Source organism: Oncorhynchus clarkii, chromosome 8 (genome assembly GCF_045791955.1).
Source record: "Oncorhynchus clarkii lewisi isolate Uvic-CL-2024 chromosome 8, UVic_Ocla_1.0, whole genome shotgun sequence".
NCBI classification, from domain to species: Eukaryota; Metazoa; Chordata; class Actinopteri; order Salmoniformes; family Salmonidae; genus Oncorhynchus; species Oncorhynchus clarkii.
In genome coordinates, this window is record NC_092154.1 from 39,880,152 (window position 1) to 39,904,333 (window position 24,182).

Here is a 24,182-nt window from a genome sequence, read left to right on the forward strand (position 1 = left end):
CTAGTGCGCTCGCCGGTTGTTTACTTATTAAACGCCTGCTGCTGCTGGCTCCCGGCGTGCCCACGCAACGCAGCCCTCTCTAGCCTTGTGGACTCCTTTTTCGTTTTTCCTAACGCTGTTTGATATATGTCGCCCAAAACCCATTTCTTGGTGGAGAGAATATGGCACAGAGAATATAGCACAGAAATGACCCAATTCTAAACAAAGCACCTCTCCACGATTTGGAAGACTAACACTGTTGACCTTCGGCAATTAACTCAATGTACATCTTCTACGTTAGGCTTACAAGTAAGGTCTTCAACTTCAACTATAGGTTTTTTCTACCATTGAGGTGCTTCGTTGAAATATCACTATTTGGATTTAAGTCAGACAGGTCAGTCGGTATATCTGGCACCCATCCGAATTTAGAGGTCAGATATTGGATCAGAAGATATATAGCCTATAGACAGATTAGCTAGGGTAGACCAGGACTAGTACAATGTTGGACTCTCATTCCTTAATAAGAAAAGTACCATTTGATTGATGATTCCTCCATTATCTGGTCAACCATTGACAAAAGAAATCAATGTATTCTCACACTGAGTGTTGTTGCTGTGAGACGGTCCAGTTGAGGCATGGGGTAATGGACCGGGTCACAATTCTGTAGACAAACACCATCTATATCAGCTGTCTAAGCGGCTTGCGCACTGCTTAACTCTCCAATGCGGCACCTCTCAGGTTCAGGCTGATTAACCCTGGCATGAATAATGACACGACTAACAATAAGTTACCTGTAGTGGGGTTTAAACGCCTACAATGTTGCGCTATTAAGACTGCAGCTTTTATGACCCGGATTTTGAAATGTGGTAACAAACTGGCAGAGAGAGAAATGAGAAGAAGACGAGGAGGGGTGGGGGTTCTCGTGATCTCGCTGGAGGAGAGAAAAAAAACGTCCGCTCGAGCGATACAAACTCAACTATCACAGCCAAGGACCACGCGGCACAGAAGACGGAGCATGGCACGCGATATGTCTCGCAGATTCAGGTACGTCAGAAGTTCTTCCCCGAATTCATTTGAGAGAAGAGATGTGAACGCTAGAGCATGTGTCGGTTTTGATATGCTCGTGACACGGATTACCTTGTAATCATCCTTTTTCGATAATGGCATTTTATTGAATGTTTTTGATTCAGGCCACTGAGGGGTGTGGGCGATGAATTCGAATAGTTGAGGGTGGAAAATATTGCATGCTGCGCATTGGATCTTTACAGAGCATGACAAGATACAATGTCTTGGCAATTCGATTTATGCTCAATTATAATTCCACGAGACTCAGTGCAACGTTGTTCAAAGCTCCATGTCATCAGACTGGGTATCAAGGATTTGTTCAGTCGTCTCTAATGAAAGGAATATACTTTGCCATTGATTGTTTAGGAACTCAATGAGATCCTTTCACGACCGTGGAAATATCTGCACATAGCTCCAGTACCCTACATAGTTTATCAGTAGCACCTACCTGTACGAAGGCGTTTCCTCAGTAATCCGCTGAGTTAGTGAGCTCTCCAGGGTGCTGAAATGGGTTTCTCGGCAGCTCGTGTTTCTCAATGGACGGTGGGAGCGATAACATAATTGCCCCTTGTGGGATTAATGATAGTATATATAGTTTGCAAAGGGGTAAGCCTTATATTAATTATAGTATATATCGTTTGCAAAGGGGTAAGCCTTATTTCTAGAAGGAATGGTGTGTTGGCTAATAGGCTATGAACCTCATCAATCCAAGAATATCCTCCTGTTCATTGTGAGGGCCACCATTATTTTCAAACCCATGTAATGTAGAGACTATATGATAACTGCAACGTTGCATATCTGTTGCTGCCTTCACATTCTTGCTTGATATTTTATGACAGTGTGTTTTTATCTCTCTTCAGGTGTGTTTGGATATGCTCAGGACGCTGTGTTCCCAAATCATGGTCACTGGGTTAAACGTGGATATACTGAGAGACAGCCAACGTTCCTGCTCAACTGCCAGGAGAAGATAGTATGCCCGCGTAGCCGGCGCCGCTCACGTGATGCGGGATATGGCAAGTGTAAAGATGGCTTTCCTCATGCTCCTGTGTCTCCCGACACTATTCTTTGATGTACTCGTGCTGTCCCACAAAAGCAGCATCTTTGAGCGATCGGCGGTCCCGCGGGCCACTCCCCGCTCCGTGGCCCGGATGGATGGAGACGTGATAATCGGGGCCCTCTTCTCCGTCCACCACCAGCCGTCCGCCGAAAAAGTGGCCGACCGAAAGTGCGGGGATGTCCGTGAGCAGTATGGCATCCAGCGGGTGGAGGCCATGTTCCACACCCTGGACCGGATCAACGCCGACCCTTTCCTGCTCCCTAACATCAGCCTGGGCTGTGAGATCCGGGACTCCTGCTGGCACTCCTCTGTGGCCCTGGAGCAGAGCATCGAGTTCATCCGGGATTCCCTCATCTCCATCCGGGACGACAAGGACGGCTCCAAGTGGTGCATCGACGGGACACCATCTAACCAGCCCCCGCCCTCCAAGAAGCCCATTGCTGGGGTGATCGGGCCGGGCTCAAGCTCCGTGGCTATCCAGGTGCAGAACCTGCTGCAGCTCTTCAACATCCCCCAGATTGCTTATTCCGCAACCAGTATCGACCTGAGTGACAAGACGCTCTTTAAGTACTTCCTGCGGGTCGTGCCCTCTGACACGCTCCAGGCCAGGGCCATGCTGGACATAGTCAAGCGCTACAACTGGACCTATGTGTCTGCGGTGCACACAGAGGGTGAGTCGCTCAACTCACTCAAAACAGGGTTCAACTTCTAGGATAGGATTAGACCAAGTAGGCATAGTTGGACTAGCACAGATTTGGAGAGGTTTTGCACATGCTGTCAAATAGATTTTGTCTTGTCTCTGTTTGGGTTTGAAAAATCTGGGATTATGACAAATAGGCCTAGCTATTTATATGGTGGTGGATTGTGAGCGTGGTTTGTAAACAGTTAAGCACTTGCTCCTAACTTTGTGTCCTCCCTGTATGTGCTTCTGTGTGCATTGCATTGAAGGGAAACTGTTAAACTGGAATTCCCTCTCTCCAGACAAACCTATACATCCTGTGCAATATAACTATCCATACACACACCCCAGGTAAAATATGGGGTTGTGACCTATATTGGATGTACGTCACAACAATCTGTTCTTCTGCCTTTTATCACATCCACAGTCCAGCAACGCATCCAATCTCTCAAGCCACAATTCAGTCGTATTGTTGTCAATGTTCTCTGACTGAAAATGCATTTTGGTATTTATTTGGATCTATTTATTTTAGAGACAATTAGATTGGACGCTAGATAGAAAAGATAATCAGTCAGCACTGCTCTCTCTCTCTCCTCTCTCTTTCTCTCTGTCTCCCAGGATGTTTAATTTGATGCTAATTCTATTCCATTAGAAAATAACAGGCGGGCTCCATCATCTTCATTATTTGCATTTATAAGCATGTCTTAATTAATCAACCAGCCTGTCCATATTTAACAGGGGCACTAATGGACTGTTTCCCCCCTGCATTTGCTGTTCTTGTGCTGTGTGGCGTACTATCAGGCTGGGGTTACAGGTAATGTATCTCTATGCGAGGAATCATATAAATAGAATCCGTCTGGTCCACCCATTTACATAACACTTGAAATAAATGTCTGCTCTAGTAATTCTAATTCTATGGGTGTAATCAATACCTCCAAACGTCTCCCCCTGTTATGGATATCGATAGAAATAAACTCCCAAGTGTGTTATTTCTGTTCAGATGTAGAGGAATTACTGTGTTGAGTGTGTTTCCATCATATTTAACCCATGGTTGTGAGGGATTTCTAAGCACCTTTGGCAATGCCGCTCAACACTGGAAATATCAGCACATCGCAATAGCAGCCCACATTAGCTTTTCAGCAGCACCTGTCTGAATGCGTTATTGGTGGAGTTTGTCAGTGCGCTGTCCATGGTGCTGAAATGGTTCATATACCAGTAGCACTCCACAACGCTTAAGCTTGAATCACATAAAACTCTTTCACCAGTTTTACCACAACTGTAATTGGGAGAAGATGAAATTAAATGTGAAGATGGCTAAATTGTGGTTACATGTAAATCTCTGCCATTAGCCATTAGCCGAGACTCCTCAGCCTAAACCTCAGTGAAATGTAACCAATGGAGTGATCAGGTAATGATTGAAAGGCAGAGTGCGTCTCTGCTCTGTAGTGGCCACTGATTAATTATGGGAGTTGTTAGAGGGATATGTGATAGACAGGCCCTAAAGGGAGGGTTGAACTCTGGATCACCTTGTAACGGCAGACCCTAGAAACCAGTAGGGGAATCACAAAAATTCAGGGGTCACGGTCAGGTTGAAGGGCATGCAGGCAGAGCCAGGAGAGAGGGGAGGTGAAGTGCCATGAGGTACAGCTAGGGGGTGCTAGGGATCTGACCTTCACCATGCCTGCTAGGTATAATATTGAGTGTATGGTAAGGTAAATCGTATTTTGTGCACTTTGTGGAATGGTTGTTGTTGTGAAAACTGTGGGGGCTGTGAGTTAAAAAATGTAGTAAATGTGTTAATTGATATGAAAAATGTGACTAAAATGTCTCTTGCTAGACATAAATCTTTAAATTGAAATCCTTTGAATTTAAGGGGTTTAGAATTGATCAACCATAAAATGAATTCACCTGTTCAGATAGCTTTAAACAGCAGTCACAACGACAGACAGCACCTCCCCATGCAGCCATCTCTCTCCACCACCTAAGACAAGTAAACATGCAGCATGTTGCCCATAGCAACAGCTAAGGATCTGCGATTGCATAAATTACCTGGCTAGATTAACATAAATCGTTTCAGTGAACGGGTGTCAATATACCTCCGCCTGCTTTCATCCATCCATCCCACCCTCCAACCTCAATCGAAAGAGAAAAATAATTGGATATCATGATTCCCATTTGCCATCAGGAAAATAAAACGAGGCCATTCAAAATATCATCAAAGGCTATGTTGGAAAACTAACAATTGTGGCCCAGTCTAATAGCATCCCTCGGGTAATGCATTAGTGTGTTGCCAATTCAGACCTCTTTTCCCTTTTCAAGCACAATCATACTGTCAAAAGAGCACAATGTGCTCAGGAAGATGCCTCAATTTTTCAGAATGAGACAGGTGTGTGTCAAGGTCATGAAAGCACTGCATTAACATTGCAGACAACATCTTTGATTGAAGCCAGCACTTTGAATATACACAATAAAACAGCCTCCTCGGTGCACAACTAGGGCTGTGTCCAAAGTGGCACCATATTCTCTATAGTGCAGTACTTTTGGCTCTGGTCAAAAGCAGTGCACTACATAGGGAATATGATGCAATTTCAGATGCAGCCTATGTATGTACGTCGGTGTAGGCCGTCATTGTCAATAAGAATTTGTTTTTAACTGAAATGCCTAGTTAAATAAAGGTTACACATGTCAAATAAGACAGCTTTGCAGAGCTTGATTGGGATGTCATCATAGGCAAACATAGCAGCCCTCTCTACCCCATTCAGCATCCCTGATTGCGATCAGTACCCACTTGACTCCCTTTTTATCTGGTTATATCAGAGGATGGATATGGACTGCAGCACAGTCACAGTCACTCACAGCCTGACGTGTCACAGTCATGAGACTACGACAGTAGTTTTAGCCTAAACTCCTGAACGGCGAGTGTGTGAGGCGTGTGTGTGTGTGATTTATTTTAGAATGCATTATTTTGAATTATAATGACCCAACCGAAGCCGGGCGGGCAGGTTGTCCTCATTGACGCCTTGCTCAATTAGAACTTGTCTCTCTATTTGGGCTTTCTATTGCTGGCACTAGTCACACAAAATAAAAAATAAAATGTCATTCACTTTTTTTCAAGCTTATTTTAATTGGAAGAGCTAGCTAAGGGTTGAAGCGTTACCATACATGCTAAATAAGACCAAATCATCCACTTATGGAAACACAACATCGCTATCAGCAAAGGTGATTGGAGATATGGACTATCCTGCTAACATACAGTCACTGCTCTCTCTGCCTGTCCCATCCTTTCCACCCACCTCGCTCCGCTTGCTCCGCCCGTCTGTTTCTGGTGAGTTTTCCGCTTTAGTGTGGCTGAATCCAGTCACTGTCAGCCTGCAGGGCCTTGATGAAATGTATAGAGAAAGACTGAAATCAGTGCACACTGAAATAGACAGTTAGCTACAACTCAGTGAAATAGATTGAGAGGCTTGGTTGAAATGAAAAGCATAGACAGTTAGCTACAACTCAGTGAAATAGATTGAGAGGCTTGGTTGAAATGAAAAGGAATGCTCATAGACTATATACTTTCTCATGATGATTGTTCTCATACGATTGTTCCCCAGTCCTCGATGGTGACTTTTTATGTAGGTCTCGTTTTCTATAACGACAAAGCCTCCATTGTAGATCAATGATGAGGATGTTTTTCCTTTTCCTGCTCCAAAATGGTGACTCCTCGTCAGTCATTTTGTGTGTCAAGTGGTGATTAACCCATCTGTTCATCCCTCCACCCTAGGAAACTACGGGGAGAGTGGAATGGAGGCCTTCAAGGAGCTGGCCTCCCAGGAGGGTCTGTGCATCGCCCACTCTGACAAGATCTACAGCAACGCCGGGGAGAAACACTTTGACCGCCTGCTTAAGAAACTCCGTGAACGTCTGCCCAAGGCCCGCGTGGTGGTGTGTTTTTGCGAGGGCATGACCGTGCGCGGCCTCCTCATGGCCATGAGACGTCTGGGTGTGGCTGGAGGAGAGTTCCTCCTCATTGGCAGGTAAGGCACATGGCTGTAAGGTACTTATTCTTGGGTCATGTGGTTTTTGTATGGTATTCAACGGCGGGTGCAGGGTGGTTTTGTGCTGCCTGCTTCCCGACACACGTCACCAAGGCAACTAAGTGGAATTGGAGTAGATACCACTATTTCCAGTGAGAAATGGTCACCGGTAATGAATCATTTGTATCTCTGTCACAGATATAAAACTGCTTATATGATGCTGTGTCAGGGTGTAGATTTTGTACACCTTGATTATGCCTGAGAAGCCGGTGTTTGGATGGTATTCAATACAACTTTATTGGCATGGGTAGTCGAGGGCCGGCAAACCGTGCCAATATATCCTCCAAACACCGGCTTCTAGGGCAATATCACTTTTGTAATGGTTACCATCGTATTCAAATAATGATTGACATATTTTAATAAAAAAATGTATTTTGATTAATTTATTCATACTATTTCATCATTCCACGAGATACAGTCCAGACACAAATCTAGGGTTGCTACCCAAGCTGGCTGGTCGTTCGTTCTATCGGTTTCGGTTGCCAGAGACGCAACCCAGTCTTTTTGTTCTAAATCTATGGACGCGACCCAATCATGGCACATCTTTGGACTTTCCCACATTATGTTGTGTTACAGCCTGAATTTAAAATGGATTACATTTTTTGTCATTTGCATACACACATACCCCATAATGTCAAAGTGGAATTATGTTTTTCATTTTTTATTATTATTATTATTAATAAAAAATGTAAAGCTGAAATGTCTTGATTCAATAAGTATTCAAACCCTTTGTTATGGCAAGCCTAAATAAGTTCAGGAGTAATAATGTGCTTAACGAGTCACAAAATAAGTTGCAAGTGTTTTAACATGATTTTTGAATGACTACCTCATCTCTGTACCCCACATATACAATTATCTGTAAGGTCCCTCAGTTGAGCAGTGATTTTCAAACACAGATTCAATGACAAAGACCAGGGAGGATTTCAATGCATCGCAAAGAAGGGCACCTATTGGTAGATGGGTAAAAAAAAAATAAGCATGGTGAAGTTCTTCATTCCACTTTGGATGGTGTATCAATACACCCAGTCACAACAAAGATACAACGGTTCTTCCTAACTCAGTTGCCGGAGAGGAAGGACACCGTTCAGGGATTTCACCATGAGGCCAATTGTGACTTTAAAACAGTTGCAGAGTTTAATATGTGATATGAGAAAACTGAAGATGGATCAAAAACATTGTAGTTACTCCACAATACTAATCTAATTGACAGAGGAAAAACTGGTTCAGTCTGCTTTCCACTGGGAGATGAATTCACCTTTCAGCAGGAAACTAACCTAAAACACAAGGCCAAATATACACTGGAGTTGCTTACCAAGTGAATTACCAAATGAATGTTCCTGAGTGGCCGAGTTACAGTTTTGACTTAAAATCTACCTGCAAATCTATAGCAAGACCTGAAAATGGTTGTCTAGCAATGAACCAATTTGACGAATAATGGGAAAATGTTGCACAATCCACCTGCGGAAGGCTCTAAGAGACTTACCCAGCAAGACTCACAGCTGTGGCAAATGTGCTTCTACAAAGTATCGACTCAGGGGTGTGAATAAATCAAATCAAATTCAATTTGTCACATGTTCCGAATACAACCATACAGTGAAATGCTTACTTGCCCTTAACCAACAATGCAGTTTTAAAAATACCACAAAAAAAATAAATGAAAGTAACAAATGATATAGCGATGCTATATACAGGGGGTACCGGTACAGAGTCTATGTGCGGAGGCACCGGTTAGTCGAGGTAATTGAGGTAATATGTACATGTAGGTAGAGTTATTAAAGTGATTATGCATCGATTATAACAGAGAGTAGCAGCAGCATAAAAGATGGGGGGAGGCAATGCAGAGAGTCTGGGTAGCCATTTGATTAGATGTTCAGGGGTATTATGGCTTGCGGGGTAGAAGCTCTTTAGAAGCCTCTTGGACCTAGACTTGGCACTCCGGTACCACTTGGAGTCTTTGACCATTTTTAGGGCCCTCCTCTTGCACCGCCTGGTATAGAGGTCCTGGATGGCTGGAAGCTTGGCCCCAGTGAAGTACTGGGCCGTACGCAGTACCCTCTGTAGTGCCTTGCGGTTGGAGGCCGAGCAGTTGCCATACCAGGCAGTGATGCAACCCGTCAGGATGCTCTCGATGGTGCAGCTGTAGAACCTTTTGAGTATCTGAGGACCCATGCCAAATCTTTTCAGTCTCCTGAGGGGGAATAGGTTTTGTTGTTCCCTCTTCACGACTGTCTTGGTGTATTTGGACCATGTTAGTTTGTTGTTTGTTGAAGTTTGATGTTGATGTGGATGCCAAGGACCTTGAAGCTCTCAACCTGCGCCACTACAGCCCTGTCGATGACAATGGGGGCATGCTCGGTCCTCCTTTTTCTGTAGTCCACAATCATCTCCTTTGTCTTGATCACGTTGAAGGAGAGGTTGTTGTCCCGGCACCACACAGTCAGGTCTCTGACCTCCTCCCTATATGCTGTCTCCTCGTTGTCGGTGATCAGACCTACCACTGTTGTGTAATCGGCAAACTTAATGATGGTGTTGGAGTCGTGCCTGGCCATGCAGTCATGAGTGAACAGGGAGTACAGGAGGGGACTGAGCATGCACCCCTGAGGGTCCCGTGTTGAGGATACTTATGTAAATTAGCCATTTCTGTATTTAATTTTCAATACATTTGAAAACATTGCTAAAAGCACGTTTTTACTTTCTCATTATGCGGTATTGTGTGGATATAAAAAAAATCAGGCTGTAACACAACAAATTGTGGAATTAGTCAAGGGGTATGAATACTTTCTGAAGACACTGTATCCCTTGCTTCCTAGCAAGACAACTTCAGCTAACACAGTCACGTCAAACAGTGCAGCCAGAATAATAGCAAAGAAGCTGCATTTGCGCTTGTTTAAACTGTTTTATGGTGAATTCTTTGGGGAGACATCCATAACAATGAGGTAATGATGCGCAATTTCACCTGGTATAGAACATTTGCTCTCTCACCAGGCCATTGCTCAGAAGAGATAGCCAACTACACATCTAACACAATCATTTCAAACATGTTTTTTATTGACATTTCTTTGTATGTATCGATTAAAATGATGCTTTTTTTACAGTGTAGATCTAGTATATACTGTAAATTGCCTAGCTGGGCTGATGAGACAGTGGATTGCGCAATCAGATGGACAAAGTAAATAGGCATTTCAACGTCATAGATTTAGATGGTGGTAACTTGTGGAATACCTGTTTTATAATTTAGGATAATCACCTATATCCACTACATAAAACAATCCATGGAATAAGGAACTATCCGTAACACATACTGTACTGTGTCAATATGCCAGTATGAAAAGAAAGACTTGTTAACCTTTACAAATACATCAACAAAGCTTCCAGTTGCTCTTTGAAGTCGAGTCAGTCCCTCCCCTCCTCTCAATTCAATTAATTTCAATTCAAGGGGCTTCATTGGCATGGGAAACACATGTTTACATTGCCAAAGCAAGTGAAATAGATAATAAACCAAAGTGAAATAAACAATAAAAAATGGACAGTAAACATTACACTCACAAAAGTTCCAAAAGAATAAAGACATTTCAAATGTTTTATTATGTCTATATGCAGTGTTGTAACGATGTGCAAATAGTAAAAAAAAAGGTTCAAATAAATGCAAATAAATATGGGTTGTACTTACAATGGTGTTTGTTCATCACTGGTTTCCCTTTTCTTGCAGCAACAGGTCACAAATCTTGCTGCTGTGATTGCACACTGTGATATTTCACCCAGTAGATATGGGAGTTGATGGTAAATTGGATGGAAAATTTAGTTGATGGAAAATTTGGGTCTGTGTAATCTGAGGGAAATATGTGTCTCTAATATGGTCATACATTTGGCAGGAGGTTAGGAAGTGCAGCTCAGTTTCCGCCTCATTTTGTGGGCAGTGTGCATATAGCCTGTCTTCTCTTGAGAGCCAGGTCTGCCTATGGGGACCTTTTTCAATAGCAAGGCTATGCTCACTAAGTCTGTACATAGTCAAAGCCTCTCTCGCTTTCTTCCCCCACACCCTGTCTATCGTCTGATGGGCTCTTCCTTGTGGCAGAGTGCATTGACATTGGTGTCTGAGAGGCTCTCTAGTGTCAACACTGGGTGACTCTGAGTGACTCCAGCTGTAATCTCTTTCATTAGAAGAAGAATAGGGGAGAAGGGCAGAGCAGCATTTACAGTGTGACAACCACACATTACACCATCAAGACCTTCAAAGACAAGGACACTCCTCTGTTGTCATCAAAAGATATGCCTAAAACTTAATCTCCACTTCCATCGCCACCATTTTTATTGCAAGATATTGTCTATTTCTTAAAGATGTTTGGGGACGGAGGTTGTTGTAGGGCATTGGTCCTTCTGACTGTCAGGCTTGTGTCTGAGGAGGATGACATTGATGAGACAGAATGATAGGGAGGGAGTAGATTCAGAGCCAGTTTAAGCACTGTTCTCAGTGGATTTGCCAAACTCTTCTCAAATGCTTCTCAAACACTGCTCCATCACCAGGTTTATCTTCTTGGAGAGCCCTTCTGTTCCTCCTCTTATCTAGACAAGCACACTCCTCTGGAGGCTGTTATGTCTAGGGAAGGAAATGGAGGGAAATCAGTTGCTGCTCCATGGTTGCCGTGGCGCCTAGTGGCAGCCTTGGTAGTTTACTCCTGTGAATTTCTTAGCTTCATTTGTTTTTATCTGCCCTCTTGGTTGCACATAAGAATGAGGAGACTGTTGAAAAGGCCTTAAGCAGCTAACTGACTAAAGGGTAGCCATGTTCATGGAGACAGAGACCATGAGGACCCTGGCAACATTTCTGATACAGTGCCACTATGACTATGATTGTATCTCATGGTTCAGTGGCATAACAAAAAAACTTCAAATGGCCCAAAACAAACTGCTGAGAATTATACTCAAGCTCAGCCCTAGGACGCACATTGGTCCTAATCATTTCAGGGAAATGAACTGTCTACCAGTAGATCTCCATGTGGTGCAGATTAAACTGTTCATGGATTTCAAAGGTCCTGAACAGTGAAAATAATGTTTTTCATCAAATTGGATTATATTAGGATGAAATCCGTTCAAAGTAGGGTGACCCAATTATGAAAAATGACTGTAGCTGGTACATTGATAAAGTTTGGTCAATTACGATCATGTCACGCATGTGCAGTACACATTTCGAGTGAAGTCACGATATCAATTGGGGAGAATTGATAGAGCGATGGTGGGTTTTGCCAGGAAGCTAATCCTGAAGACGGATGCTGTACCATCATTGACAGTGGATCTTGCAAGCGCTGACCATAATGTAAGTATTAGAGTTTGATGAGTCTGACATGGTAGCCAACATTTTGTGGGGGGGGGGGATCAGGGGATTAACGTAAGATAATGCAACTGGCTGTGGCTGCTTTGACTTGTGAATTGTATATTTTCTGTAACACACCTGATAGTCACTATATGCTTTTTGTTCCTCCATCCCTAAGCCCCCTACATTGACTCTTAGAAGTGCCAGCGCACGGCTGGCACAATGGAATGTTGTCCAAAAGGTGTTGCAGTGTGTACAGTATTTGTAATTTACCCCTGAAAATCATATTTTGGCATTCCATTGTGTGGGTTGTTGTCTTACAGTTGATGTAATTAATTCGGGCTAATTATGTCTTTCCACTATCATTAAGCTGTTATGGTAGACATTTTCGAAAATATTCAACCTACTCTGTAGGATTTCAGTGATACAAAAATCAGTTTTCCCAAGGCAAAGAAGGGGGGGACATGCTGTGAAGTCATAGTTATTCATTTAAAACCTGCATCAAATTGAGCATTTCAGGCACACAAAACACTGAAAAGTTCCACAAAAAAACTGTACGACCAAATATTGCATATTTCAATTTGAGTACTTAAAAAACACCAGAAAACACACTGTAGAATGAGTAGATCACTACATCAATGAATTGATAGCATCATAACTTAGTGAATTTAAGGAAATTATAATTTAAGGAAATTCAATTCACTGCCATTTAAGGAATTTAAGGAAATTATAATTTAAGGAAATTCAATTCACTACCATTTAACAAACATTTCCCTCTTCAAAAACATTACCGGCTATGTAGACGGGCTTCTTGATTTTCTCTTCAACAAGGTCACTCTTGATCCAGTTACGTCCAGTGAAGTTGGAAATGTACATACACCTTAGCCAAATACATTTCAACTCAGTTTTTCACAATTCCTGACATTTAATCCTAGTAAAAATTCCCTGTCTTAGGTCAGTTAGGATCACCACTTTATTTTAAGAATGTGAAATGTCAGAAAAATCGTAGAGAGTGATTTATTTCAGCTTTTATTTATTTCGTCACATTCCCAGCGGGTCAGAAGTTTACATACACTCAATTACCATTTGGTAGCATTGCCTTTAAATTGTTTAACTTGGATCAAACATTTCGGGTAGCCTTCCACAAGCTTCCCACAATAAGTTGGGTGAATTTTGTCCCATTCCTCCTGACAGAGCTGGTGTAACTGAGTCAGGTTTGTAGGCCTCCTTGCTCAGATATGCTTTTTCAGTTCTGCCCACACATTTTTGATAGGCTTGAGGCCAGGGCTTTGTGATGCCCACTCCAATACCTTTACTTTGTTGTCCTTAAGCCATTTTGCCATAACTTTGAGAGTATGCTTGGGGTCATGGTCCGTTTGGATGACCCATTTGCGACCAAGCTTTAACTTCCTGAGTGATGACTTGAGATGTAGATTCAATATATCCACATAATTTTACTTCCTCATGATGCCATGTAGTTTGAAGTGCAACAGTCCATCCTGCCTGCAAAGCACCCCCACAACATGATGCTGCCACCCTGTGCTTCACGGTTGGGATGGTGTTCTTCGGCTTGCAAGCCTCCCTCTTTTTCCTCCAAACATAACGATGGTCATTATGGCCAAAGAGTTCTATTTTTGTTTCATCAGACCAGAGGACATTTCTCCAAAAAGTACGATCTTTATCCCATGTGCTGTTGCAAACCGTAGTCTGGCTTTTTTATGGTTGTTTTGGAGCAGTGGCTTCTTCCTTGCTGAGCGGTCTTTCAGGTTATGTTGATATAGATATAGGACTTGTTTTACTGTGGATATAGATACTTTTGTACCTGTTTCCTCCAGCATCTTCACAAGGTCCTTTGCTGCTGTTCTGGGATTGATTTGTACTTTTCGCACCAAATAACGTTCATCTCTACGAGACAGAACACGTCTCCTTCCTGTGCGAATTATTAGTGAAATAATCTGTCTGTAAACAATTGTTGGAAAAATTACTTGTGTCATGCACACAGCAGTCCTAACCAACTTGCCAATGCTATAGTTTGTTAAAAATAAATTTGTGGAGTTGTTGATAACGAGTTTTAATGACTTCAACCTAAGTGAATGTAAACTTCCGACTTCAACTGTATGTGGGGAAGCTGTATGAGCTGTCCATGCCAGTACCCCTGTCTGCCCAGTGTGAGAGGCCTGACAAGGGGCTACCCTAGGCTGGATTTGTCTCTCTTTTCATTCTTGGGGGTGACTGAAGCCAAGTGGGTGACTGCCTGCTTTATTGAAGCCAAGCATGCTTTATTGAAGTGGTGTTCATGGGTCTCCCTCCTCTCCCGCTCTCCTCCCCATCAATCTCTGTAGTTGGTTGCATTAACTTTTACGTGATATCACATTTTGTTACTTTGTATAGTTTTTTTTTCAAGCATTCGGACGGGAGATGAGTGTTACAAATTGTACGAATCAATAGGTCCTGCACACTGTAGGGCAGTACCTTGCGAATATATTCACCCCCTTTGGCATTTTTCCTATTTGTTGTCTTACAACCTGAAATAAAAATAGATTTTTGGGGCATTTGTATCATTTGATTTACACAACATGCCTCTCACTTTGAAGATGCAAAATATTTTTATTGTGAAACAAACAAGAAATAAGAAAAAAAACAGACAACTTGAGTGTGCATAACTATTCACCCCAAAGGCTTTGTAGAGCCACATTTTGCAACAATTACAGCTGCATGTCTCTTGGGGTATGTCTCTGTAAGCTTGGCACATCTAGTCACAGGGATTTTTGCCCATTCTTCAAGGCAAAACTGCTCCAGCTCCTTCAAGTTGAATGGGTACCGTTGGTGTACAGCAATCTGTAAGTCATACCACAGATTCTCAATTGGATTGAGGTCTGAGGTGACTAGGCCATTCAAAATAAATTTAAATGTTTCCCCTTGAACCACTCAAATGTTGCTTTAGCAGTATGCTTAGGGTCATTGTCCTGCTGGAAGGTGAACCTCCGTCCCAGTGTCAAATCTCTGGAAGACTGAAACAGGTTCCCCTCAAAAATGTCCCTGTATTTTGTGCCATCCATTATTGCTTCAATTTTGACCAGTTTCCCAGTCCCTGCCGGCTAAAAACATCCCCACAGCAAGTTGTGGCCACCACTATGCTTGGGGGTGGTATTCCCGGGTTATGAGAGGTTTGGGGTTTGCGCCATACATAGCGTTTTCCTTGATTGTCAAAAAGCTCAATTTTAATCTCATCTGAAATCATCTCTCTCATCTCATCAAAGTACCTTCTTCCATATGTTTGGGGAATCTCCTGCATGCCTTTTGGCAAACACCAAACGTGTTTGCTTATTTTTTTTCAATAAGCAATGGCTTTTTTCTGGCCACTCTTCCGTAAAGCCCAGCTCTGTGGAATGTACGGCTTAAAGTGGTCCTATGGACAGATCTCCAATCTCCGCTGTGGAGCTTTGTAGCTCCTTCAGGGCTATTTTTTGCCTCTCTGATTAATGTCCTCCCTGCCTGGTCCGTGAGTTTTGGTGGACTGCCCTCTCTTGGCAGGTTTGTTGTGGTGGCATATTCTTTCCATTTTTTAATAATGGATTTAATGGTGCTCCGTGGGATGTTCAAAGTTTCTGATATTTTTTTATAACCCAACCCTGATCTGTACTTCTCCACAACTTAGTCCCTGACCTGTTTGGGGAGCTCCTTGTTCTTCATGGTGCCACTTGCTTTGTAGTGCCCCTTGCTTATTGCTGTTGCAGACGCTGGGCCTTTCAGAACAGGTGTATATACAGTATGCATGCACCACTTTTCCGTTTGTTTAAAAAAAAAAAAACATTTTAACCTCTTGCGACGAGCAAACCCGTATCCGGGAGCGTAATCATAGCCTCAAATGCATTAGCATAACGCAACTTTTCCTATTCATGAAAATCGCAAATTAAATGAAATAAATATATTCAAACACAAGATTAGCCTTTTGTTAACAACACTGTCATCTCAGATTTTCAAAATATGCGTTACAGCCAACGCTAGACAAGCATTTGTGTAAGTTTATCATGGCATAATGCTATGCTAGGCTCTGCTGGCAGCAGGCAACATTTTCACGAAAATAAGAAAAGCAACCAAATTAAATAATTTACCTTTGAAGAACTTCAGATGCTTTCACTCAGGAGACTCCCAGTTAGATAGCAAATGTTCCTTTTTTCCAAAAATAATATTTTTGTAGGAGAAAAAGCTCCCGTTTCTTCATCATGCTTGGCTGAGAAATCAACCGAAAAATGCTTCAACTATAACGCCAAACTTTTTAAAAAATTTGCTCCATAATATCGACAGAAACACGGCAAACGTTGTTTAGGATCCATCCTCAAGGTGTTTTTAACATATATATTCGATAATATATCCGTCGAGGCAATTGGTTTCTCATAAGAAGCGATTGGAAAAATGGCTACCTCAGTATTTTACACAAGATTTTCTCAGTTAGACACCTTGTGACCACTCGCTAAATATGGTCCCTTACAGCTATTCTCCAATGGAAATGCCTGAAAAGACGTCACAATGCTGTAGACACCTTGGGGAAAACGTGGAAAACGTAAGCTCATTCCTAGCTCATTCACAGCCATGTAAGGAGTCATTGGCATGAGGCGGTTTCAAAAAATGCGGCACTTCCTGGTTGGATTTTTATCTGGGTTTCGCCTGTAACATCAGTTCTGTGGCACTCACAGACAATATATTTGCAGTTTTGGAAACGTCAGAGTGTCTTCTTTCCAAAGCTGTCAATTATATGCATACTCGAGCATCTTTTCGTGACAAAATATCTTGTTTAAAACGGGAACGTTTTTCATCCCAAAATTTTAATAGCGCCCCCTGATGCTTAACTGGTTTTAAACGAGTAATTTTTTCATTTCACTTCAGCAATTTGGAATATTTTGTGTTTGTCCATTACATGAAATCCAAATAAAAAATATATTTAAAGGTTGTAATACAACAAAATAGGAAAACCGCAGAGGGGGATGAATAATTTTGCAAGGCACTGTATGTTAGGCTTATGGCTCTAATATTTGTTTTATGCCAAATTACCTTTATTTCTCACCTTTATTTCTCATGAGTGTTCATGTTGATCAATATTTTGTCTATGCTGGCCTATTGTAAAATATCAAATGCCCAGTGGAGGCTCCTCAGAGGAGAAAGGGGAGGACCATCCTCCTCAGTGAATTTCATAAAAATAAAACATTTAAAAAGTGATCCTTTTTAGATAAAACTATACTAAATATAATCATCTCACAAAAGAATTGATTAAAACACACTATTTTGCAAAGGTCTACAGTAGCCTCAACAGCGCTCTGTAGAGTAGCACCATGGTCCACCAAAGGTTTTTGCGCCTGGTCACAGACCGCTGATGTGTTGTGCACTGAAGTCCACAAGCAAAGGGAAAATGTGAGAGGAGGAGTGTGCATAGATACAAGATGTAATTATGCAAAATGATCATGCTGTTTGTATGTTTGTTTGTTTTTTTGAATATCCAAAACATAAAATATACTTGCAGTGAAACCGCTCAACAACTACATCACACCAGTCATCCAACAGACTCCAATTCAGAGCGACACACAGAAACATCCAGGGTCAATGACCTGCTCAAGGGCATGTTGACAGATCTCCCACCAGGTCAAAAATCATGAACCTGAACCCTCCAAGATCCCCCCACAGTTCCCCAATAGCTGTCCCTCAACCATTTGAGAACCCCCGCCCATAGCCCCCCAAAAAAAGAAAGAAAGAAAGAAAAAATACAATGAATTCCATTCCCCACCCCCAAGAACCCCCCAATGCGCCAACAACTAAGAGAATGAACTAAAGAGAAAAAAGAAAAAGACAGAAGAAAATAGCAAATAACAATGCAAAAAAGGACATCAAGGACAACTAAAATTATAACAGCAATGCCAACTGTATATGTTTGTGTGCATGTCTGGCACTATTACATGTATGTGTGTGGTTTTGTATGCGTTTATTTTAATGATAGTGTGTGTGTATGCATGTGTACAAACACCTGCACGGCATCAGCCTCAGGCAAACCGTCATTAGCTGTAAAAACACTGCCCCTCAGTGTCATTCAAACACACTTTTTTATTATGTTTTATTTTGACTCTATTTTTGACTTTTATCTTAATTTTTTTATTTTTTTTATGATATGTTTATTATTTTACAATAAAAAATCAAATAAAAAAGACAGCAATACTAACAATGACATTCATTGTACTGTTGAATGGGATGGCCAATTTAGAGGACAAAACAAAACTTAACTCACACATACACAATTGTTAACATCCTGGTCCACACAGCAACTCCACTCCCACTTGTCTCCAATTCCACATCCCAACCCTTAGCTTCCCTCAGCCCATCCTACCTGGCCCATGGCCACCCTCTTTGGATTTTTACACAACATATATCTTTCAACTATTCTGTGATGTTTAATGTACAATTTCAATCTATCTAATCGAATAGAATCTACAGACTGCTAGTTGAAGATAAATACTTTTACTAAGAGTATTAGTATATTAGTAATTGACTGACCCGGTCTCTCCACATCTCCAAACAGTACTATTTCTAGGTAACATTTTAGATCAATGCTATTTTCAGCCATTCCTGAACCTGAGACCAGAAACAGGCTACCTGAGGGCAATACCAAAATAAATGGTCTCATGATTCTGTATCCTTACAACAAAATCTGCAGAGCTTCGATGATTTTATGCCCCAAACATTCAACATTTTGTTGTTGGCAAGAATTCTATATGATAATTTTTGCTGAAAAGCACGAAGTCTTGAATCTTGCATCGTTTTCTGTAACAACTTCCGGTACCATGGAATCCTCAAATGAAACTGGTATACTTTCCTATTTATGCTATTTTTTATTCCTTCGCCAGTTTTGATCCTTTATATTGGGCAGACAGACCAGTTCCCAACCTCCTCCCGCTGCCACCTGCCCCTCCATTTTTTGGGATTATGCTGTAATCAATTGGTTGTACTCTTGGATTGAGCAGACCTTCCCGTAAAATTCTGATAACTCCATGAAGGACATGACTCTACCATTCCAATTTGCAATGCCAAAATACAATTTTCAAACATATTTCCAATAAATACAGGTATTTTATCAACCAGCATATTTGAGTTCAGCCATAATATTTGTTGCAATATCTTTTCAGGGGAATGAAATTGAAATTGTAGCCAGCTCTGCAATGCTTGTTTGAAAAAGAGAGAGACTTTGAAAAACGTATCACTTTCAATTAATCGAAAATGAGACATGGCCTTCTGCACAAAGGCCGTTGGTGGAACAAGGTGAGGACCAAAGCGCAGCGTGGTACGTGTTCATCATTTATTAAATAGAACTGAACACAAAGTAACAAAAATAACAACGAACCCAGCTCTGTCAGGTACAAAACAGAAAGCAACTACCCACAAAACCCATGTGGGCAAGAGCTACCTAAGTATGGTTCTCAATCAGAGACAACGATAGACAGCTGTCCCTGATTGAGAACCATACCCGGCCTAAAACAAAGAAATACAAAACCATAGAAAAAGAAACATAGAATGCACACCCTAGTCACACCCTGGCCTAACCAAAATAGAGAATAAAAGCCTCTCTATGGCCAGGGCGTGACAGTATGAACTTTTCTTAGTAATCTACTTTAAAAACATTTAGGGTTCAAGTAAAACTTTTGAATAAGTGAAGCTTTTAGAGAGAGGTTTAGTGCTTTTATATTTAATCATCTCAACCCACCCAATTCATATTCATTATATAGATAGGTACGCTTTATTTTGTCTGGTTTAGTATCCCAGATAAAGAAAAATATGTTTTGCTCATGTGATTTGAAAAACAGCACCATACGTTAGTGAGTAAACTGAGATATGACTAAGGAGTTAATCAGGGCAGTTTTTCCATAAATAGATAAGTATTTACCTCTCCATGGTTGTAGGATCTTGTCTATTTTTACAAGTTTTCTATTGAAATTCATTGTGGAGAGCTTATTTATATCTTTTGCGATATGAATACCAAGTATGTCTACAGTACTTCCCCATCAGCCCATTTTATAGGTAAACTGCAGGGTAATGTAGCCTTGGAAGCCTTGGATTTCTAATCCTCTAATGTTGTTATTGAATCTGATTTTAGTAGCTAGCATTTCGATGGCCATAGATATGGTGACAGAGGACACCCTTGTTTAACTCCTCTTGACAATTCAAACCTCTCTGAGAAGTAGCCGTTATTTACTATTTTGCACCTGGGGTTGCTATACATTATTTTTACCCTTTTTATAAGAGAATCACCGAAATTGAAAAAATCTAGGTAAATATAGATTATATAGATTTCTTCCACATGTTTGGTGTGTCTCCCAGGTGGCTTGTGGCAAACTTTAAACGACACTTTTTATGGATATCTTTAAGAAATGGCTTTCTTCTTGCCACTCTTCCATAAAGGCCAGATTTGTGCAATATACGACTGATTGTTGTCCTATGGACAGAGTCTCCCACCTCAGCTGTAGATCTCTGCAGTTCATCCAGAGTGATCATGGGCCTCTTGGCTGCATCTCTGATCAGTCTTCTCCTTGTATGAGCTGAAAGTTTAGAGGGACGGCCAGGTCTTGGTAGATTTGCAGTGGTCTGATACTCCTTCCATTTCAATATTATCGCTTGCACAGTGCTCCTTGGGATGTTTAAAGCTTGGGAAATCTTTTTGTATCCAAATCCGGCTTTAAACTTCTTCACAACAGTATCTCGGACCTGCCTGGTGTGTTCCTTGTTCTTCATGATGCTCTCTGCGCTTTTAACGGACCTCTGAGACTATCACAGTGCAGGTGCATTTATACGGAGACTTGATTACACACAGGTGGATTGTATTTATCATCATTAGTCATTTAGGTCAACATTGGATCATTCAGAGATCCTCACTGAACTTCTGGAGAGAGTTTGCTGCACTGAAAGTAAAGGGGCTGAATAATTTTGCACGCCCAATTTTTCAGTTTTTGATTTGTTAAAAAAGTTTGAAATATCCAATAAATTTCGTTCCACTTCATGATTGTGTCCCACTTGTTGTTGATTCTTCACAAAAAAATACAGTTTTATATCTTTATGTTTGAAGCCTGAAATGTGGCAAAAGGTCGCAAAGTTCAAGGGGGCCAAATACTTTCGCAAGGCAATGTATATCAGCTAGATGCAGGCAAGAGTGTGCAGGGCGGTATTGAATGTCACTATCTGTCACCTCAAATTTGTCTCGACCTTTGTGCACCTACGTTGTAAACTTTCATTCATAGGCTAGGTTGTAGCAACCTCATGATGGGTATAGGGGACATTTTTGTATCATGTATTAGCCTAAACCAATTGCTGTTACATTGAACTGGGTGAATGGAATATGAATGACAGTCATCCAATATGCTGTAATAGAAATCAGGCCATGCTCATGAAAATAAAATTGTCCTCCCTCATCTTAAACGGCACTTAACGCCACTAGTGTTGCCAATATCAGACCGCTGCGCTATAGCAGCATCGCTGGAAAAAGCACTTTCCTTAACCCATAACAGTCTAAGCCCTGTCTAAGCTTGTGGAGGGGGCATTTCTACTAAGCTATATGGAATTGTTTTAAGAAGGTCATACCAAGGATAATTTTGCTATTTGATATGGAATTAGATTATTTATTTATTTGGCCTTACTGCTATTAGCCCATACAAACTCATTGAATAACAGATTCACTACATGGAACAACAGATCGTTATCCCCAAAAAATCTAAAGGAAGTTTGTTCTGAACTGTCTGTCCTATATCTGAGAGATATTATTGTTATTTGACATGTATTTAATCCCTTATTTTTGGCACTAAGCAGTCTCCATAAACTGTATACTGTGCTTTCATGCATTTTTTTCAACTGGTACCAGGGAACCTTCAGACAAGTATTGTGAGGCCTGTGGGCGTTCTAGAGTAACATGTATGTTTTCTAAGAGAGTCTCACCATTCCACATCGGGGTCATATTAGTGTGTAGGCCAAACTGTTTGGACGCTACAGGAAAAAAGTTGGCAGATCAGCTGTACCGACTTCAGACGAGTTCGAAGACGCTTGAGAGGGTCGAAGAGTAAAATGGAGAACACCATTGTATTCATAAGAATCTCGTCTCTCCATGCAGATGATTTTGTGAGAAGACTGATTTTCGGGATGTCTCATGGTCTGACAAACACCACTCTAGCTCTGTCACCTTTCGCCGGTTGTGGTGGATTGAGACGCACCCATTGCAGATATCTCTAGTTTAAACGGACAGATTTTTACAGGGATATTCTTTTAATGCTAATTGGATTTCTTTAGATCAGGTCAAATGAATTATCCATCGTATTGAAGCTCCAGTGTTTTCCCTGTCTCTCCTCTCTTACATTCCTTTTTCCGATCTCGAATCCTTCCCTATCTCCCTCCATATCTTCTTCCATCCTTCCCGATTCCTTCCTCTCTCCACTCCACACGAGAGGATTTGTTTTTGTTGCTGGTGGGTAGGCCTCCATGGGCGAGATAAATAACTGGTGGCTTAGCTCTACATGCTTCTGGGTCAGAGAGAGAGAGAGAGAGAGAGAGAGAGAGAGAGAGGACAACGTTCTGGGCCAACACACATATGTGCGTGAATGTGTGTGTGTCTAAAGCTTGGCTACAGTGTCATGGTTACACAGGCTTGGAGGTTGGCTGACAGATATTAGCTGATCAAAACACAGCCTGCTATTCCATGCTAATTTGTGTCGTTGCTTGCCAGTCGAGTGAGACGCTGTTGATGTGTATGTGAGAAAGAAAGACAGAGAGAGAGAGAGGAAGAGAGATGGCTAGAAATGGTATTAGACCTTAGGGTTGAGGGAGTATGAAAGACGGGCAAAGACACAGAGAGAGAAAGAGAGGGAACAAGGTTAGGCTCCTAGTTGAAATAGGGAGCAAGATAAAGGTAGAGTGACTTGACTGAGATGTAGAGAGAAGGAGACGTGAAGGGAGGGATTATGAGGAATGGAGAGAGAGGGTTTCTTCCTATGACAGACAAAAATGCATAAAATCCAAGAGTGAGAGAGAAACGGACTGAAAGAAAGAAAGAGAATCAGACACACAGATACAGACAGACAGACGGGCAGGTTTAGAGTCTGAGAGCTCTTGTTTTAGAGCTCTGCTGTTGAACACTTGCCTGCTCTTCAGAGGAGGGCCAGGTGCACTCTCATATGGGAATACTTTATTCCTGCAGCCCCAGGCCTGCTTTAACACCCTACAGTACTTACACCACTCACTCTCCTCTTGTGTTATATTCTATTCTCGGTCAGATGGCTTGTCTTTTGTCTCCATCTCCCAGTGAAGTTGCTGAGAGTAACTAGTGGGGGAAGGAATCAGACAGTTGCAGATTGATCATCTCCATGGTTTCGCTACATCTGTTGCTCTTACCATTGTGTCAATCTTTGGGTCCTGTCACAATCTGTGAATGACAATCAGGTCCATTTGTAGAGATCTTCAGGGACTCTAGTGCCTTGGTCTGTAGTTTGAATCAAGATATTTTTCATGACTTCAGTCATTGTTTTATATCAGCATACAATAGATAGATGTGTTCAGAAAGAGAATGTAATTCATAAGGAATTTCATCATGCATCAAGGCACAGCTAAGCAACAGTGGAATGTACTGTAGTTAGTTGAATATGGTTAGGTTGCATCATTGTGTCTGAGAGCATTTTGCTATATGTTTAATATCTCTGACTCTCTCTCGTTTGACTATGATAAAACGATGCAGCACTAGATCATAATGAAACAGACATTTTTTCATTGATGATATCCAACAGCCCAGAAAAGTATTCTTTCCCTATTTATTTTTGAATTAACATTAAAACATTACTCAGGATCATTTTAGGTAACTCAAATATTTCCTTTCTTTAAGCAAAGTTTAATGGACCTTCGTTCACATGGAGCACTTTTTATAAAAATGTTTCACCCATGGATTTGCCTTTCAAAGTGAATCATCCAAGCAGGTATTTGAATGTCTGGTTCCCTACC

The 24,182-nt window shown here is 41.6% G+C and overlaps 1 protein-coding gene across 1 annotated transcript in view; it reads left to right on the forward strand.

The window, feature by feature from the left end:
- The first annotated feature begins 988 nt into the window (after positions 1–988).
- The window catches only part of LOC139415382 (metabotropic glutamate receptor 1-like), a 56,227-nt gene continuing 33,033 nt past the window's right edge, over positions 989–24,182 (forward strand). Inside the window, exons 1-3 of the mRNA XM_071163490.1 lie at positions 989–1,023; positions 1,905–2,772; positions 6,550–6,802. Of these exons, the coding sequence (XP_071019591.1) occupies positions 2,046–2,772; positions 6,550–6,802 (980 nt within the window). The 5' untranslated portion in view covers positions 989–1,023; positions 1,905–2,045. The remainder of the gene's footprint in view (positions 1,024–1,904; positions 2,773–6,549; positions 6,803–24,182) is intronic.